Source organism: Polypterus senegalus, chromosome 4 (genome assembly GCF_016835505.1).
Source record: "Polypterus senegalus isolate Bchr_013 chromosome 4, ASM1683550v1, whole genome shotgun sequence".
Taxonomy (NCBI): Eukaryota; Metazoa; Chordata; class Cladistia; order Polypteriformes; family Polypteridae; genus Polypterus; species Polypterus senegalus.
Genome location: NC_053157.1, coordinates 169,514,027 through 169,535,507, shown reverse-complemented (window position 1 = coordinate 169,535,507; position 21,481 = coordinate 169,514,027). Strand labels below are relative to the sequence as shown.

Sequence of the window (21,481 nt, the reverse complement as noted above, 5' to 3'; positions counted from 1 at the left end):
GTGAAATGCTCTTGTGGATTTTATGTAAGAGACACCTGACTGCTGATCAGACTGTTCTTTTGGCTTTTTCTTAAATATGTACGGTTAATCTCTACAGCTCTAATTCCTAAAAAGTCTGCTTTAGAAAAAATATAAAAACACTTAACAGCTAGGAATTTTTCTGATCATTTTTTATTAATATTTTCTCTTTGTTACTTTGTTAGAATTAGAATAGAAAATTTGTGTCATCTTGTATTCTTGATTACCCATTTGTTTTACAGCACCATTAAATTTTAATCTTTTTTTTTTCCTCATAAATAGTTCATTGTAGACTTCAAGGCATGTTTTTGAATGGTGTTGTCCAAATGTCTGTTAATGGTGTTTTCATTGGATAGCCAAGTTTCAGCCAGTTCTCTGGCACTTTTGGTATTACCCTTGAATTTTACTCGCACCCTATTTAAATGTGTGTCCCGTCAAACTTGTACATGTGTAAATCAGAGGCCATGGATGTTTTCTTCTGACCACATTGCTGTGTTCCTGTATATGTGTGGCAAGTGTTTTTATATCTGCCCAACATATACAGCTGGACATGAATCACATCGCATGCTGTAAGTGACATTCCTTGTCTCTGCTGCTGATTTCTTGCTTTTAACATTAAAAGACTATGCGCAGAGTTTTTGTAGGCTTGTTCACTACTTTGCGCTACAAAGTCATTTAGCCTGCTCCAGCTGTAGACAATTGTATAGTGGTCTGTTATTGTAAGTCATCTTGATAAGGGCATCAGACAGTTACAAAATAAAAAACACATTTGGATTTTATTGACTGTAATCTATCAAACTGACAGCTGACTGCAGTTGATTCAGAGAAAACTGTATGCAACTGGTTACCTAAAATGTAGTGCTCCCTTAAAGGATTCAACATGTAGCATGTAACATTTTTTAACAGCTCATTTCTTCTTCAAATTTGAAAGTTTTTTTAAATTTTTTTTTTTTGAAAATTCATCTGATTTTTCTGCAAGAATAATATAGAGTATATATAATATTATAGTGCAGCTCTGATGGATTGGGTGCCAATCTAAATCTGTAGATTTTCATTACAAAATACTCATTCAGCGTTTCTTCTCAGCATCTGTTTTTTTTTTTTTATTTATTATAAAACTTTATGGTAATTTAGTTGCAGTGTTTTTATTTGAAGTAACGTGGCATATGTATGAGTGCACATCTTTTTGCTGTGAACTTTCTGTAAACCGAGAATAGAAAGGAAAACTTTTCTAGAGAGAGTGAGAAGACTGGAATATTAGTCTTTACATCAAAGAAAGTAGAGTAATTCTTTGATTTGAAAGGCACTATATAAATAAAATGTATTATTATTATTAGAAAAAGTTTTCTGGAGAGTCATTCTATGCATTTGCACTAAACGGAACAAAACAATTGTATTTTTATTGTGAAAATTGAGTGCAACCTTCTCATTTTGTGTTTTCTCTCTATCTTTCTCTATCTTTCTTATCGTTGAAAGTGATTTCTTTCTTAAATATTTAAATTGTATATTGTCCTTAAATTAAAAAGCAAAACAATACTTTTTTTTGTCCATATCTCCCTGCTTGAAAGTGAAATTTTCTCCATCGCTTCTTATGATGTGATTCAATGAGAAAGGATTCCATCATAGAATCATAGCTTTATCAAAACAGTATTAACTGAACTGTAAAATTTTTCTTTTAGTCTTTATTTTCATCTTAATTTTAATGTACATTTCATTGTTTGAATAGTCAATTGTATTTTTGCTATATTTAAAGGTTTTCCAAGTTATTTATTATATAGAATTAGTTTCTACTCTAAATTCAGGTAGTCTCCTAATTGTTTTAAATAATCAAAATGTATTTATTTTATTTTCAGAGACGCTTGCGATGAAAGGGTTAACTTTAAATTGCTTGGGGAAAAAAGAAGAAGCTTATGAATTGGTAAGACGAGGACTTCGTAATGACCTCAAAAGTCATGTCTGTATCCTTTTCATCAGTGCTTCTGGACAAAGAGATTGGAAAAAGAATGAAAATAATCAGCACAAGACTGCAGTGGGCTGGCGCCCTGCCCGGGGTTGTTTCCTGCTTTGCGCCCTGTGTTGACTGGGATTGGCTTCAGCCGACCCCTGTGACCCTGTAGTTAGGATATTGCGGATTGGATAATGAGTACAAGAACACATTCTGAGAATTTGAATCATATCAGAATTAGAATAAGGTTCACAAAACCGATCCACTTGTATCCAATGGCATCGCATTGCACAAATTCTAGTTGAAGGGAATGTTAAATGTGATGATGCTATCAGTAATAATTTCAAGTTAATTGACTAGGGGTCCAAGGGCATAACAAACTATACAATTCTTTGATTATATTGCAGCACAGTTTCATATTTCCCAAGTATCATGAGGTTGCCCGTTATTTTCTGACACCCAATAACTATGCCTGGGCTGTCTAAATGAATTCCAAGTGCAGCAAGATCAGACAAAATCTTGGTCATTTTTTCCATTCTGTCATTATATGTAAAATATGAGACATCAAACTTACAAAACTCCCTTTTATTTGTGAGGTCAAAGACATGCACTTCCGTTTCCTTGCAGCTGCATTTATTGCATTGTATCTCAGGAAGAGCTCACTCATATGCAGAGTCCACCACTGCCACTTAAGACGAAATCAGACCGGTTTGATTTAGACAGGGAAAAGTCACAGAATGTTTGGTGTGAGTTGCGTGGGACATCAGTCTACATGACTGGTGGTCATGGAGTGCCCCATGACACTCCCTGACTTACAAAGATTATGAAAATGAAGTCTGTGACTGAACATCTCTGGAGAAATCATGTAGTGTGCCAGGACATTTAGTACTTCTAAAAATAGGCAAGTAAGACTAGTATGTAGGATACCATTTTCCACAACTTGACCAGTTAAAACAAAAATATGAATTAATGGGTGAATTCCAGAAATGTTACAGTCAAATTTTTTTCAGACCTCATTTATTGCATTTGTATTAGTATTTTGGTTGGCGGTTTGTACTTGTAGAAGATTTGATGTGTTTGTACTTTGTTTTAATGGTAGTGGAATCACAGTTGATGTAAAGTACTTTCATGTAAATGTTACCATTGTAGTTTATTGTTCTGGATCTTTTTGTGACAGCGTGTATAGTAATGGATGTCAAGAAGCAAATTCCTTAACTTTCTGTCAGGCTGGCATGTATATGGTTTGTTGCAGAGGTCAGACAAGAAATACGATGAAGCCATCAAATGTTATAGAAATGCACTGAAATGGGACAAAGACAATCTTCAGATTCTGAGGGATCTCTCTTTGCTACAGATTCAAATGAGAGATCTTGAAGGATACAGGGTAAGCGTACTGTTAACTCTTTGTATTCTCGGTTAAGGACTCACATGAAATACTAGAAATAATTCAAAGGCAAATTACAGTAATCCCTTCTCGATCATGGGGGTTGCGTTCCAGCCCGTCCCCCCGACCACTTCCCCACCGCCCCGCAATAGGTGAAAATCCCCAAAGTAGAAACTATATGTTTGTATGGTTATTTTTATATATTTAAAGCCCTTATAAACTCACACTGTTTATAAATATTCCCTGCACAGTTATACAGCATAAACCCATTGTATTCTTAGATATTAGGTAAGATTCATTGAAATTATGTATGTAAACACACTGTTTATATACAATAAAACCTAAATATTATTTTAAAGATATCAAGTGTCTCTGATATCACATATGTTACAGCCATTACAGTAGACAGGCCACCAGCAATAAATACGTACAATGCAAGAAAAATTGTATACAGTAAGTGTGTGTACAGTGACACTAAACGTACGTACATGTACTAAGTACTGTAAGTTGAAAATTAATTATAGTTACTCACCAACAATGACACGACGACTTATCCAATAACGTCTAAAGGAGCCTCTTCAGGCAACTGTATATCACCGTCGTTGTTCTTCCGGCAGTCTTCAATCCAAATTCCTAAAGCAGATTCCATCCAGACTACTGCCTTATTACATCCACTTACAACTCATTTTGCACCCTGGTTAAAAGGACACTGCGGCCGTAGATCTTATATTTCTTTCCTACTTTTTAAATAAAAAGAATCATAGCCTCATTGAAGCAGTAGCAGGAGCAGATCGTTTTGAAGCCATAATGAAGGGCTTGACTATGCAGAAAAGTTAACTCTTTACACAGCGAAATACGTTGATGCTGAATGAGCGAGACAAGACTTCCTGGTTAACATCACATTTAGCACACAGGAACTTAACTGCGTGCTCTGATTGGTTAGCTTCTCAGTCAGGAGAACTTAACTGCGTGCTCTGATTGGTTAGCTTCTCAGTCATCTGCCAATAGCGTCCCTTGTATGAAAGCAACTGGGCAAACCAACTGAGGAAGCATGCACAGGAAGTAAAAAGACACATTGTCCGCAGAACCCCTGGCAGCGAAAAATCTGTTATATATTTAGTTATGCTTACATATAAAATCCGCGATAGAGTGACGCCGCGAAAGTCGAAGCGCGATATAGGGAGGGATTACAGTAATTCAAAGCAGGAACTGTGTCTTTTTTTTTATTAGCAGATTAAAATTGATCTTATTTTAAACTTTGTTTATATTTTATTTAAAATTTATTTTTGGAATTATTTTGGTAGTCATTCTAATCTCAAAAACAGCACCTTTTTCATACTCTGGTATTGATATTATTTTCAAATAAGCTATTTTTGTCCTATTTTGCTTGATCTGCTTGGCTGAATAATAAAATACTTTTGAGAGTTTTGTAAAACTGCATAGTGTTAAGGATGTTTGAAATTATACAGAACTGATAACATAACTTGCAACTGAGCTTTAACCATGAATAACTAAGCAAGACACTTTGCAAAGCAAATGATACCCGTGTAGTTCACTATTTTAAAAATAATGTTTAAAACCACAGTTTATTACCACTAATACATTTCAAATGTCAAAGATATGTAATTTTGCAAAAAATATTATGCATTTTTCGTTCAAACCACATATAAACATTAATAATTATTGCCTAATTCTTCATATTGGAGTGCTAGTTTTGAAAGTTAATTCAACACTAAATTAGGTGCCAGTTATTTTTGTATTTATAATGTTTAAATATCCAAACCACAATCTTTAGTATGTTATGTATACAGAATAATGCAAAGCATCTGTTAGTAAGATGTGATTGTTTAAAATCGGAAGGATAATTTAATAATGGTACTGTACTGTCATTATTATGCATAATCTTTTTACATTATATGATGCAGCCAGTAATTCATTAAACACATTCAAATTCTTTAGTGCATCTAAAACTGAAATTTCATTATGCACCCTGGCATTTAAGTAAGCGCCGTATAGTAATTATACAAAAAGCATACTGGAGAAATATTGTATTATAGCAGTGCATGTGGAAGGATATATTGCGTATGCAAGATTTGTTTTGCAATTTCTACATCTCTAATCATCCACAGCAGGGATTTTTAAATAGTTTAATCTGAGCACCCAAATAAGAAAAGGAGTACTATACTGGGGCCCAAGGAGTTGATTATTACCATAATGACATTGGAACCATATAACAGAGAAGTAAAAAGGGTAAATCTTTTGGTTTTCATTTAAGCCTGGTTCTCACAGGAATATTGCAAAAAGAGAAAAGTCAAAAGCAAACATACTGTTAATAAAAGCAATGATTATCATTTAAAATACAAAATGTATTCCTGTGATATATCACTGCCAGTGTACGTGCTTAATGTACATGTTAGTAAAATTGAGAGGAATAAGTTCTTCATAACAGGTGTGGCATGAGGATATGATGATTTTTTTAAAGTATAGTATAATAGTCACTTGACTCAGATAAGTGAGGTGTGTTTACATTGTCTTAAAACAGACATTTTTTTTTAGTTTTCAAATGAGCTGCATTGTTAACACTATTTTTTTCTCAATGAGTTCTTAACAGTTCAACACCTTGTTTAATTTTTAAAAAATTTCAAATGCATACCTAAAGTATTCCTAAAAAATACATGTACTATTCATATTTTATACAGGTGATATGATTAGTCTTGATAAATAATTTTGTGAGAAGTTCACTTTGGAATTTTCAATGTTACTGGTTGACATTGCGCTGAATGCCAGTAGCTCTGCTGTACAGCCTGTCTCATCCTTTAATATTTTTATCGTTCTCAATAGTCAAACAAAAACACCATTCACACTACCAGTGGATTAAGATTTATCAAACCACTTTAAAATAGTGTTATGGGAAGCAATTATTATTCACTGGGTCACAAACTCAAAACAAAATCTTTGCACCTCTAGATTAAATGAATGCTGTTCATGTCCACTGAAACTGCATTTAGCATACAATACTCCACTATTTATATCTCCACCCTCTTCACTTCTCCTCCACAACACCCAGAAAATAGTTTCATCCTTGTGCTGCAACCGTTAATGTCATTTTGACATTTAAAAGTAGTACCATCACCATACTGCTTATTTCAACAAGCTTATTGGGTTGTGATAATTGCTTATAGTAACATGTATTATGTGGCCATGTTTTAAGTAAAGATTCTTTGCAGTTGGGAGGGTAGTATGTTTATAAGTAAAACAAAAAAAGAGTACACTCTAAATATTATTAGATTAGATAAACTTTATTAATACCACAGAGAAATTAATCTTATTATACAGTATTAAGCATACTAAGAATTATGTAAAATGCATATTTCTTAGCTTTTTTATATTATTGTTAAATCTGGCAGGAAACAAGGTACCAGTTGCTTCAGCTGAGACCTGCACAACGAGCATCTTGGATTGGTTATGCTATTGCATATCATCTCCTGGAAGATTATGAAATGGCTGCAAAAATTTTAGAAGAGTTCCGGAAAACACAGCAGGTAATAAGGAAAAGTTTGTGTCTTTGTCTTTTGGTATAAAAAAAAAAAAAAAAAGTGTTTAAAACTATTGAATGTGCCCATTTTGTTCTCGTGAAGGGCATCCTCACAGCTTCAAAGATTAGAATTCTGCTGTAGTCAGAGACTAGGTGAAATCTGCACGTTGTCCCAGTGCCTAAGAAAGCCTCTTAAGTTATTTCAAATTTTAACCAAACTTAAAATATGTGCATATTATTTTGATTTGCAGCTTTAAATTGGTGTTGTATGAGTGAAAGCAAGTGTTAGCGTGAAGGTGTCTTGTAGTGCGTTGGAGTCTCATGTGTGGTGCCATTATCTCTGAATTGTTTTTAATTTTATTTAAAATTGTTATTTTTAGGATGTAATTTGTGTATACCAACATGCTGTTGATATTAAAGGCACTTGTCGTTAACCGAAAGAACTAATATTCTTGCAAAGAGTGACAGCTGCGCATACATGTTTGAGTATGAATTTTGGGTGGTGGGGGCAATGAAACATGATAGCTTAACACTAGAGCAACACAAAGAAAATCTCAGGTTCAGTATAAGTAATAAGTATAAATCTACATTAATACAAACTTACATTGAAAATTTTGGATGGGGTGTGTTAGCTTGATCTGTATGTGCTTTTTAGATTTTAGTTACTTTTACAGGCACATTGCAAGCAAAACAAAATTATCAAGTACTTCAGACTTGTGTATAGTTGCTTAAACGATTGCAAGTGAAAATGGCATCCTTCAAAAAAAAAAAGAGACACGAATGCACAGCCCCTCACAAAATGAAATGATGAAAGAGAAAGCACAATGGGTATTATTCCAACTGCCTCTTTGTACATGTAATGGACATAAGAAATCCCATCAAAATCACTTGTTATTACTCAAACAATTTAAACAAAGTCAATTACTTTTTTCTGGCGTATGCTGCTTTTTTTTCTCCTACAAGTCAGAAGATGCATTGTCAATAACCACCTCACTTTTACAGTATATTAACAATGTTTAAAATGTTGAATTATAGTATTTCTATTTGTACACAAACAGGCAGTCAATGAATAACTTACAGGACTGAACTGTTTCTATTTTTATCCTGTTACATGTGCAGAAAATATGATGTACAGAATATTTGTGGGTATGTATGTTTGGGCAATGCCAACAGTGAAGATCTACTTTTAAATTTACTGTGAAAGGATCAAAGCCTTTGCTTGCTGGTAAAGGATACTGTAAACTTTGCATTAAACAGCAGTAAGTAGGAGATCTTGGGTTTAAGAGTGAACCAGAACAGGATCAGGAGCAGAACGATTATTTTAGGGTGTTATATAGCTATTTAAATATCTGTACTTTGTACAACTGTAGATCCAAGAGCATAGGAATACTAAAAGGATACTAAGTACTTACGAGTCTACACACATTTTGTTTAATATGAGTGGGGGCAACCTCATACATGGTTTATTCCTGCCTTCTTGTCCTTCTGTCTGGCTGCCCTCAACCCCATAGCAGAAAAGATGAGTTAAGAATGAATGGAGATTGTCAGTAGCAGAGCAGCTGCAGCTACAAAATAGTAGAGAGTTCTGTTGGATTCACCATAGGTCATTACAGTGCCTTTTATTGAAGTGTTTAAATAAAAAAAAAAAATAAGACATTGGGTTTTATGATGCATTGTATGGAATAAAAGTAAAGAATACAGTTAAGGGGATATTGTGATGTAATAGAATGTTGGTGATGAGCAGTGTTGAGGAAAGTTGCCTTTAAAAGAAAGTGACATTACTTGTTAATCATTTAAAGCATAGGTGATCTCAATTTAAAAAATATGTAACTTATGAAACCATTTGGTTGCATGAGTAAGAATTTAGGTGTATCATAATAATATTTAGATAATCAATTATTTAGTTTTCTACAGTTTCATCTAAATTTGTTACAGTTATTAGAGTTTTTTTCATCTTTGACATTTAAAAATTTCCCAATGATCAATGTCAAAAAGCCTACTTAAATCCACAGTGAATAAATGGTATAAAACAATGAAAAAGTCAAAGGTGGGATAAATACTAATTATAGGTACTCTGTATCTGGGTAATGCATGGCCCTACAAGTAATGTTATTCCTTGGTTGTTTTTTGTTGAACTTGTGAGGCTTTATCTGGAATACTGTGTGTAACTTTTATTTTAATATATTAACAAGGAGGTAAAGGCACTAAAGGGATTTCAGGGAAGATCTGTTAAGGTTGTTCTAAGACTATAACCAAAGCTTGAATTATTTTATTCTTTTTAAGAAAAGGAAACAGAAATTAAGGTAGGACATAAAGTAAGCATTTAAAATTTGATTGACAAGATTGAGCCCACATACTGTTTAAATACATTCTTCAGCAATAATTCCTGAAGACAGATGGGAGCCTGTAGAGAGGGAGTTGTACACAAATGTCAGTAAATATTTCATCATATTATAACATTACCGTCCGTGGCTCTCAACAGACTCACCTATATGTTTTTATTGTAATTTCTGGTGTGGTCCCTTGAGGTAATAAATTGAGGCAAATCTATTGTCTTCTCGCTCATGGTTCTGTTTCCCATAAATGTGTGAATGTATGTGTGTTCCTCTGCCGCCAATTGAAAGGGTTTTTGATAGGTAGATGAACTATATGGTTGTCTAGTAGGGGCAAAGACGTGTTTGTGATGTGTGTACCTGGAGCACTCTGTAACCAAGTACCTTCTGAACCTCCTTAGCATTGCATTTTATTCCAAAAAACATGTAAAAGGCCTTGCATTTTTTTTTTGCATGGAAAATTACATTTTTATTAAATCACAAAAGTATAATAATGATCCAAATAATAATAGTAATGATGAATAAAAATTATAATATGAAATCAATAATAATAATAACGGTAATAATAATGCCAAAACGGTATATAATCTCAAAATAAGTCCTTTGTGTGGTAAATCTTAAAGCACGGTGAAATATGAATCCAGCATTGGGTCAGTGATAGCGTGTTTCTTTTCAGATTTTCTTTCGATCTGAATAATGGGATAGAAAGTCAATTCTTGATCCACACGATTTATGTCACCCATCATGCCATTGTCGTCAACCACAGCACAAGGCTTTGTAACCTGCTTGTTGCCTGTACATTGACTGTAGCTGCATTGTGTACAACTAGCCGAAGGCCGCTGTAGCATACAACAGTGTAAGAATAGGAACGGAAAACGGTGAGAAAGGAATTCAGTATAACAGAGGCTTAGGAAACCACCATCGCAGTATAACGAAAATAGCAAGGAGCGAAACCAATGCTAATGGTCAAGACAGTACCTTCCTGTAGCAGGCTGCGGAAAACATAGACATATATAGATAGACGCCGCATTCACTGTGTTGCCTAGTCGACACGATAAGTCAGCGCGTCCACACTATTGCAAGTGGTAAAAGTGCCATTTAAACTAATACAGGTAGACGTGGAAACTGGATTTTCTGATGAAAAAACAATAAAGTTTTAAACAGTATCGTTTACATACAACAGATTTTGGCGAATCGTTTACATGCAGTTATTTATATCCATTTATACACTAATAATGACAATTATTAAATAATTATTTTTACTATTAGTATTATTATTATTATTATTATTATTATTAAATAACTAGCAGAATACCCACGCTTCGCAGCAGAGAAGTAGTGTGTTAAAGAAGGTAATTTTAAAAATAACGTAACATGATTGTGTATGTATGTATGTATGTGTATGTATATATATATATATATATATATATATATATATATATATATATGTATATATATATATATATATATATGTATGTATATATATATATATATATATATGTATGTGTATATATATATATATATATATGTATATATATATATATATATATATATATATATATATATATATATATATATATATGTATATATATATATATATATATATATATATATATATATGTATATATATATATATATATATATATATATATATATATATATATATATGTATGTATATATATATATATATATGTATGTGTATATATATATATATATATATATGTATGTGTATATATATATGTATATATATGTATGTATGTATATATGTATATATGTATAAAAAAACAAAATGAAGACTTTGGAGTGGCCTAGTCAAAGTCCTGACCTGAAACCAATTGAGATGCTATGGCATGACCTTGAAAAGGCGGTTCATGCTAGAACACCCTCAAATAAAGCTGAATTACAACAATAATGCAAAGATGAGTGGGCCAAAACTCCTCCAGAGCGCTGTAAAAGACTCATTGCAAGTTATCGCAAATGCTTGATTGCAGTTATTGCTGCTAAGGGTGGCCCAACAAGTTGTTAGGTTCAGGGGGCAATTACTTTTTCACACAGGGCCATGTAGGTTTGGATTTTTTTTTTCTCCCTAAATAATAAAAACCATCATTTAAAAACTGCATTTTGTGTTTACTTGTGTTATATTTGACTAATGGTTAAATGTGTTTGATGATCAGAAACATTTTGTGTGACAAACATGCAAAAGAATAAGAAATCAGGAAGGGGGCAAATAGTTTTTCACACCACTGTATACAAGTACTCCTGAAGCCACAATAAATGCCTTTATTTTATAGACAAACCAGGGATGAACAACTTCCTTCCTACTGCAGCCAGAGCCTCAACACACATAAAAAACAGCAATAATAACTCATAAATGTGCAATATCATTTAGGAAAATCGCAACATTTTACTCACCAAAAACTCGGGATTATTTGTAAACAAAATCCATCGTCCTCTCTTTCCTCAAAAACTGTTCAATTACTCTGTCGTACGGATTATCGGGGCACTTCAGTTCCATCAAAACCTCACTTTCTATCCCCATCGAAGCTAATGGTGAAAGGGGAACCCGCCCTATAGTATTCCTGGCATAAGTTAGAATTCGCTTTAGGGCTGAAAATGTCCGCTCAACAGAAGCAGTGTACACGGGAATGCTCACCGCCAAATATACCAATGTGAACAGCCAACCCATGCTCTCATTCAGATTTTTCTGATGAAGGAAGTCAAGGAGATCAGTGGTAGATTTTCCTGCAAAATCATCCATAGCATGCATTACAGTCAGTTCCGTTTTTAGCTGAGACAGATCAAAAAGCGCTCTGTGGCTGTTGTATTAAAGTGTAGAAGGCTGCATGCGTGAAATTTTTCTTGTATTCCCGAAAGTTTTGGGGCTCGAGGAGCGTGACAAACATCAGGTTTTCATGGTCTTGAAATCTGGTCTGTGTCTGGCAAATAATATTGTCCAGAATCCTGCCATGGAGTTGTATCGTAGTGCATGCGACGATCTTTTGCTCTGAGCGTTTATGGTGCGTTTATGGTGCGTTCAGTGGCGTCGTAGACTTCCTCATATCGGCTTCTATCCAATCAATGGATCTGAATACGGTGATGTTGCCGTACGCCTGCTAAAGGGCCCTACTGACACCAACTCAAAATCTGATTGGTTGAAGTCCGTCCTTTCTCCTTGCTTTGCGCTTCTCCACTGTTTTATTGTTCATTTATTACGATTGTTATAGTTATTGTGTAGCTATTTTAGATTTAGTTTACTGTTCAGATACCCATTTCCTTTATTTAATCCGCGGGCTCCCCGCTATTTTTTTGTTCCTTTATTACGATTATAGTTATTTATTGATTCCCTTCTTTGGCTGACTGCCTGCCCATATAAGGTGCTCCACTGTTTTTTTTGTGAGGCAGCCTTTAGACAGCTTCTCCGCTGTTTTATTCTCCTTGCTTCGCGGTTCTGTACTGTTTTATTGTTCGTTTATTACGATTGTTATAGTTATTGTGTAGCTATTTTAGACTTAGTTTACTGTTCAAGTACCCATTTCCTTTATTTAATTTGCGGGCTCTCCACTATTTTTTTGTTCCTTTATTACAATTATAGTTATTTATTGATTCCCTTCTTTAGCTGACTGCCTGGCCATATAAGGCGCTCCGCTGTTTTTTGGTGAAGCAGCCTTTACACAGCTTCTCCACTGTTTTATAAACAAACGCCATATAAGGCTGTCGTTTTTCCTTGCTTCGCCAACTAAGCAGCCTTTTTATTTAATCCACGGGTTCTCCGCTGTTTTATTGTTGGGAGCTCTTTCTTCTTTTCTACGTACTGCGGTCACAGTTAGTTTACGTGATTACGTGGGAGGCGTGATGATGTCACACGCAGCTCCGCCCCCCATGGCTGTCGAGCTAACGTCCATTACAGTATATGGAGAAAAATAGGTTCAAGTTATGACCATTACACGTAGAATTTCGAAATGAAACCTGCCCAACTTTTGTAAGTAAGCTGTAAGGAATGAGCCTGCCAAATTTCAGCCTTCTACCTACACGGGAAGTTGGAGAATTAGTGATGGGTGAGTCAGTCAGTGAGTGAGTGAGTGCTTTGCCTTTTATTAGTATAGATTCCTCCTGTATAAGTAACATTTCTTGGACTGCTTTCTTCCATCTCCGAAACATTTCTAGACTTCGTCCTGTTCTTATGCAACACAGTACTAAAGTATTGGTTAATGCTCAAGTCACCTCACGTATAGATTACTGTAACGGTATTCTATTTGTCATCCCATAAAAATGTATCCATCGCTTACAATTTCTTCAAAATTCTGCTGCCAAGATAATAACCTGCTGTTCTAAATCCACTGGACATACTACACCTATTTTCTCTCACTGGCTCTCTGTTAACAACAGAATACAATACTAAATACCGCTCTCAACATTTAAAGCTCTCCACAACCTCACTGATCTCCTACAGACTGACACTCCTCTCGCTCACTCTGATTCTCATCTGCAGCTGTACATTCTGTACCACACATCAAACTATGTGCTACGGGAGCTCGAGCGTCTCTCATAGTGCTCCTCAACTCAGGAATTCTCTTCTCTCTCATATACATCAGCTTGATTCAATAACACATTTTAAAACTGCTCTCAAAATTTATCTTTTCAAACTGGCATACCAATTGTGAATTTTGCACTGTTACTGTCAGTTATCTTTAATTATTGTTGTTTGATTTAGCCTTCTCTTTAGCCTCGAGTGTGATGGTGGACGCGGAAGGAGGATTAAAGATGGCGGGCGGGGCTTTTTCTTGCGTTCCCTATGACGCGAGAGGAAGGTTAGAGTGGGCGGGTGGGGCGGGCTCTGTCGTGTGTTCCCCATGACGCGAGAGGAGGGTTAAAGTGGGCAGGCGGGGCTCTGTCGTGTGTACCTCATGGTCTGGCGACTTGGTTGATTATATATATAGAAAAGCAGCCGGTATCGAATAGAACAATAAAAAGTCATCGTGGCTCTGAGGTTCATATAGACTGTAGCAGAGACGAAAGCTACTGAGGCTGTGTTTGGTGAGGTGTTCCGTGCGGGCACATTAGCAGGCAGTACACATGCCTTGAGAGTGAGGGTGGATGCAGCAGGAGAGTTAGAGTTGGTGGGCGGGGCTCTGTCGTGCGTATCCCATGGTCTTAGAGATGGTGGGCGGGGCTCTGTCTTGCGCTCACTGTCTTATGTGTCTTAGTGAATATATATATATATATATATATATATATATATATATATATATATATATATATAGATGTTAAGAAGACAAGCATCTTTCTTGTCTTTCCATTTCAGCGCAAGCATTTACCCTTTTGCCAAGCTACTAATGAACTTTGCTGTAATTTTGCTCTTGCCAAAGTCTTCAGGCTTGCCAAGACAGTTGGGACGCACTGTTCCATATGTGTCAGTCTTTCTTTGCAGCAAGATATCAAATGTATAAAAATTGTCATGGTTACACAGTAACCGTGATACAGCAGAGCATCTATCAAAGTCAGCATTGATGATATAGCAATGGTGTACTGATTGTATTTTGGATCAAACATTGTTCCTTACCTTGTATACAGAACCGAATTCCAATGTATCCTGTTTTATATTCACAAAGCTCATAAAGCTTTATCCAAATCTTGCTCTTTTTGACGCGATGTACTGTATCCATGACTGTCTGCCCTTGTAAGCCATGAGACCTTTATTGATGCTGACATCATGGTCTAGAATGTAAACGCTCTGAAATTGTGCTGCAGGGGCCTGATATATCTCTCAAATTTTCTTCAGTTTGGTGGCTTGATGCATATTCTTATCAAAGTCTTCATTGTTGGTAAAGTGCAGATATATCCTAATTAGTGAAAACCTACACTCAGACATAATTTCTCCAAAGAACGTCCACACTGACAGCAGTTTCACAGCCTGAGTGATTCTCAGTTGTAACGCTTACACAGGGCGCATCCATACAGTTACTAGAGTAAAACTTGGGTCTAATGCTTTTAGCACAATTTTCACAGCCGGAGTAATGCTCAGGTCCTAATGCTAAAGAGGTTAATGGAACAGTCTGCAACAGTGCACATGACTAGGTATGTTTTTCTACCACTGAACTCTTCGACTAATATGAAAGAAACAAAACCTTACCTGAAGAAGAGTATCATTTTAAGCACACAGGACAGAAATGATCACTTTGAAAACTCTATAATAACTTCCCTAAAAAGTTCCTTATGGTGATTGTCTGGTTGGGTAGCATCCCTACTTTTAACTAATTATTTAACTAATTAAACTTACTTTTGACTAAGTAAAACAAAATGCGTACTCTTTGCTACTCATCTTGTTTTCTCTTAGGATCTTCAACTTATTTTCTTGTGCCTGGACGTGTTTGCCACATCTCATCTCTCAGACTTTCAATTACATAACTGCCTTGGAAACATTTACTTCCGCATCCCTAGTTTATGTTTGAGAATCACCTTTAAAGGACCGCACACAAAACCTATTGCACTATCATACTTAAATGTCGTTTACTGACGGATAGTTTGTACAACCTTGCAACCTGAAGAGCCATTCATCTAAATCTGTTTCAGGTCTTAATTTTACCTTTTTTTTGGCAGCTGCTGCCATGATTTAAGTTCAGGTAGATTATCTGACATTCCTGCCAATTGCTGAAGGCCCAGTTCTCTGACATTCTTGGTGCTTTAACCTCTGGGCACCCATTACATATTTGGGGCTAACTCTCCCCATTTGTTTGTGTTGACATGCAAGAGATACTCTCTGTTTACTGGAGATGTTTTAATTTCCTGTTTTGACTACCATGCTAAGTCCTCCCTCTGTCTCATGCCGCTTTCTCCCATACCATTACTTGACAGTTAGGTGGCCTAAAACAAGGAGAACAAGTTGCCTGTCATTAACTATTCTCAAAGATCACTTGTAGCATGAGTTTTTCCTTTTATTGGCTTAGAATTACATTGTCTAAAAATGTGTGGCATACCAGATGGAGTTAATAATACAGTGCATTCGGAAAGTAGTCACAGCGCATCACTTTTTCCACATTTTGTTATGTTACAGCTTTATTCCAAAATGGATTAAATTCATTTTTTTCCTCAGAATTCTACACACAACACCCCATAATGACAACGTGAAAAAATGTACTTGAAATTTTTACAAATTTATTAAAAATAAGAAAATTGAGAAAGCACATGTACATAAGTATTCACAGCCTTTGCCATGAAGCTCAAAATTGAGCTCAGGTTCATCCTGTTTCCCCTGATCATCCTTGAGATGTTTCTGCACCTTAATTGGAGTCCACCTGTGGTAAATTCAGTTGATTGGACATGATTTGGAAAGGCACACACCTGTCTGTATAAGGTCCCACAGTTGACAGTTCATGTCAGAGCACAAACCAAGCATGAAGTCAAAGGAATTGTCTGTAGACCTCTGAGACAGGATTGTCTCGAGGCACAAATCTGGCGTAAGTTACAGAAAAATTTCTGCTTGTTTGAAGGTCCCAATGAGCACAGTGGCCTCTGTCATCCGTAAGTGGAAGAAGTTCAAAACCACCAGGACTCTTCCTAGAGCGAGCCGGCCATCTAAACTGAGCAATCGGGGGAGAAGGGCCTTAGTCAGGGAGGTGACCAAGAACCCGATGGTCACTCTGTCAGAGCTCCAGAGGTCCTCTGTGGAGAGAGGAGAGCCTTCCAGAAGGACAACCATCTCTGCAGCAATCCACCAATCAGGCCTGCAAGGTAGTGGCCAGACGGAAGCCACTCCTTAGTAAAAGACACATGGCAACCCGCCAGGAGTTTGCCAAAAGGCACCTGAAGGACTCTCAGACCATGAGAAACAAAATTCTCTGGTCTGATGAGACAAAGATTGAACTGTTTGGTGTGAATGCCAGGTGTCACATTTGGAGGAAACCAGGCACCACTCATCACCAGGCCAATGCCATCCCTACCGTGAAGCATGATGGTGGCAGCATCATGCTGTGGGGATGTTTTTCAGCGGCAGGAACTGGGAGACTAGTCAGGATAAAGGGAAAGATGTCTGCAGCAATTTACAGAGGCATCCTGGATGAAAACCTGCTCCAGAGCACTCTTGACCTCAGACTGGGGCGACAGTTCATCTTTCAGCAAAACAACGATCCTAAGCACACAGCCAAGATATCAAAGTAGTGGCTTCAGGACAACACTGTGAATGTCCTTGAGTAGCCCAGCCAGAGCCCAGACTTAAATCCGATTGAACATCTCTGGAGAGATCTGAAAATCGCTGTGCACCGACGCTTCCCATCCAACCTGATGGAGTTTGAGAGGTGCTGCATTGAGCAAAGGCTGTGAATACTTATGTACATGTGATTTCTCAGTTTTTTATTTTTAATAAATGTGCAAAAACCTCAAGTAAATATTTTCACATTGTCATTATGGGGTGTTGTGTGTAGAATTCTGAGGAAAAAAATGAATTTAATCCATTTTGGAATAAGGCTGTAACATAACAAAATGTGGAAAAAGTGATGCGCTGTGAATACTTTCCGGATGCACTGTATATTGCTTAATAATTATTATACTTAGTTTTTTTAAATTGATTTTATTATAATCATTCCATACAGATAGATAAATTTTTACAAAAAATAGGTTTGAAAAACAAAACAACCCCCACCCCAATACTTTGATAATTTTGATACTCAGAGTAATGTACCTTTGATAATCAAATTGTAAAAAAGATTGTTTTACTCCACACTTACCTAATGGTAACAGAAACTTATAGAATATGTTAAAGCAGGGGTCTCCAACCTTTTTTCCCCTGAGAGCTACTTTTACAAAATGAAAATGGCCGAGAGCTACTCATGTTTTCTGTTTCTTCTCATAGCTTATTTCAACCCAAACAAACTGAATAAGCTTGTTTTGCCTAAACATTTACAAAATGTTGGTGTCCACAGCTCACATTTTGCATTAAAACATCACAAAAAATATTTCACCTGCAAGTGCATTTTGTATGTTTGTATGCATTTTCTCCCTCTATTTAATTAAAACATGAATGCTGTCATAAAAAAACAATGCAGTTTCAAATACACAGATATTACTTATTCATTTGTCATTTTGTTACATGTCTCTGTTCCACTTCACAAGAGTATTCACATGTCCAGTTGCATGTGTGATTCTCCTCACTCACTCGCCAGCTTTGGGTTGTGTTACTTAACACTAGAATTACCAGAGCCTACGGAAAACTCGTAAATCCGTCCCACCTTAAATCGCTTCTTAAAATGGTTCACAGCTCTCCACCAGCATCTTTTGTCATCTAAATGTGCATATAAAAATCAGGCTGCAAGCAGCCGGTTATTCCATCCCCCCACCGACTTCTTCCAGCCCATGCCTTGATTGATTTTCTGGGAGTGAAGTGGAGTTTTAGAGTGGAAATAATAGATCGTTGCTTGGAACACATGCATTTCATGTGTGTTCCGTTTCTACAGTAATCTGTGTGAACACATTGTTAAAACAGAAACGTTTTTTATATTCTACTAGTAGATAACAACTAGTAAACTATATAATGTATGAAGCCTGAAGTATCAAAGAAATACTTTCACAAAAGATACAAATCTAACACAACAATTGCACTTTTATTGAAAAATATAACTGCAAAATCAAAAAGCCGCCTTAACATGCGACATTGACACCCATTTATTATGACTGTCTCCGTGGCGCAATAGAATCAGCTGCCGACAGGGAATCAAAAGGTCGCAAGTTCCATCCTGTACCACTCCGTTTTGAGAAGTAAACTGCTCTTAGTCTTACTATTTTAGAATAAAAACATACATTTGATTTCAGTCTGTAACAGCCGGTGTAATTTATGATACTTGTAAAGGTTTTTTTTTTTTTAGTCGGTTTTATTATCTCAGCTGCGTTCACGAGCCCAAACACACCCCACCCCCTCATCTGACACTGCTGTTTTCACATAGACGTGCTGTAACAGAGGTAAACTCAGCTCCCTTCTACATCGGAGCAAGAATGCACATACCATTGCTTGCATACTAAAGTGTTAGCAGGAACTTTTCGTGGCATTACACACATTTTTGAGCATGCCCTCTCCACACTACTTGTGACTTTAGGCTTTAGGATTTGGCACGGACATGTCTGCATGCACTTTTTGTGGCATTACACATATATTTTTTTTTAACATGTCTGTGCCAAATAAATAACATTTAACGTTTTGAAGAAATAATTTTATGACACGATTTACCTTTATTTATTTACATACTTCCTAAAGCCTAAAATCACAAGTAATGTGCAGAGGGCATGCTCAAAAATGTGTGTAATGCCACGAAAAGTGCCTGCTGACACTTTAGTATGCAAGCAATGGTATGTGCATGTGTGTTGGAGACCCATGTGTTAACGCATAACCTTTTTGGTAGTTTAATGTGCTATTATACTAGGGATAGCTTTCAGTAATAACAATCAATTATTTTGTTATACATTTGATGTTCTCATGTTGGTTTTTTTTTTTTTTTTTAATCAATTACTCCTTTGTTACAGACATCACCTGATAAAGTGGATTATGAATACAGTGAACTGCTCCTATATCAAAATCAGGTTCTCAGAGAAGCTGGCCTTTACAAAGAAGCACTTGAACATCTCATTACCTACGAGAAGCAGATCTGTGACAAGTTAGCAGTGGAGGAGACGAAAGGTATTCAAGCACAAATATAGACCAGATAATTCTGAATGATATTAACAGAAAAAGGCATATACAATTTATTATCAGAGTAAATCTGGATTTTTTATTTATTGTTACTCAAAAGGCTTCTGTTCGAAGTATAATTTCCAGGGTTACTGGTCTGATTAAATTTACATTTCCAAATTAGTTTTCTTTGTGTTTTTGAAATTTATGACCTCTCTCTACCTTCATGTGCTTAATTAATTCTTCCTTCACAGAAAATAAAATATTTGGAGAATAAAACCAATTGACCCAATTGATTTCCTCGAGATTGTTTGAAAATCTGTATTATTTTAAATTTAGAATCTGGTATTTATTCACTTGGCACTCCTGCTAAATGAATAGTTTGTTAAAAATTCTCAGTTTCCCAAGTATTTTCCCACCTTTAGAAATTTATATGGGCTGCACTTCAGATGGTATTTTTTCAGCATTGTGTTGAAAATGTACCATATATGGGGATAGATCCTTTCATTTGCCTCATGCTGGTTTTATAGTTTGCAGCTACCTATGATCTTTGTTGCAATAAACAGGATATGAAAAGGATGGATTGCTGTCTTAATTGATACAATAGCCATTATGTAGTTATTATAGTAAAGGTTTCTGCCATCTGTTATTGAATGAAATTATATGAATGGCAGAATATCTAAGGCATACCTTTTTAGTTTACTTATCAGTGAATTGATATTTAGTGTTTTAAAACATTCTTTTAATTTGTGCTGTTTTTTCAGTATGTTTTTTATTAAGGTTCCTATAACATCTTAGCTTCTTGGAAGATGATATTTTTTTGTGCTACTGAAATAGCAGTTCCAAGCGAACACACATCTATGGACTTTTAGATGTTTCTTAGCTCAGATCAGGCTCTGAATCTGTGATCTTATGATACATAAGCAAAATTATTGTGAATATACAGTGCATCCGGAAAGTATTCACAGCGCATCACTTTTTTCACATTTTATGTTACAGCTTTATTCCAAAATTGATTAAATTCATTTTTTTCCTCAGAATTCTACAGACAACACCCCATAATGACAACGTGAAAAAAGTTTTCTGCAAAAAAAAATAAAAAGGTTTATACAAATTTATTAAAAACTAGCAAAATACCCATGCTTCGCAGCGGAGAAGTAGTGTGTTAAAGGAGTAATGAAAAAGAAAAGGAAACATTTTAAAAATAACGTAACATGATTGTCAGTGTAATTGTTCTGTGACTGTTATGAGTGTTGCTGTCATCAAGGATTTGATTATCATTATTTCTTTCAATCAGGTTCGTATTTGGAGGATGTGTTGTGTTCAAGTTACATTCCGTGTTTGTCAACCGTTGTAAAGATAACAGGTTTCATTCATTAATTCCTTTCTTACTGCATCAATAAACAGCTCGTCTTCCTCTTTATTTGAGACATCACACACTACATGCACGGGTTTTTTTACACTGTCTTCCTTTAGCTGGACATTGACTTTTTCCACCGTGTGGTTTGTTTCCGCAGTAGTTGCACTTATGAATATGCTTGTATGCGTCACTCGCTTCATATTCTTTTGCTGCCTTCTCAATTGTGTAATGCGTTTTTTGTTCAGCGCTCTTTGG

At 35.7% G+C, this 21,481-nt stretch overlaps 1 protein-coding gene across 1 annotated transcript in view; it reads left to right on the top strand.

The window, feature by feature from the left end:
• naa15a (N-alpha-acetyltransferase 15, NatA auxiliary subunit a) overlaps window positions 1-21,481 on the top strand; it is a 116,673-nt gene that overhangs the window by 51,263 nt on the left and 43,929 nt on the right. Inside the window, exons 3-6 of the mRNA XM_039751663.1 lie at window positions 1,872-1,976; window positions 3,190-3,347; window positions 6,755-6,889; window positions 19,722-19,875. Coding sequence (XP_039607597.1) covers window positions 1,872-1,976; window positions 3,190-3,347; window positions 6,755-6,889; window positions 19,722-19,875 — 552 coding nt within the window. The remainder of the gene's footprint in view (window positions 1-1,871; window positions 1,977-3,189; window positions 3,348-6,754; window positions 6,890-19,721; window positions 19,876-21,481) is intronic.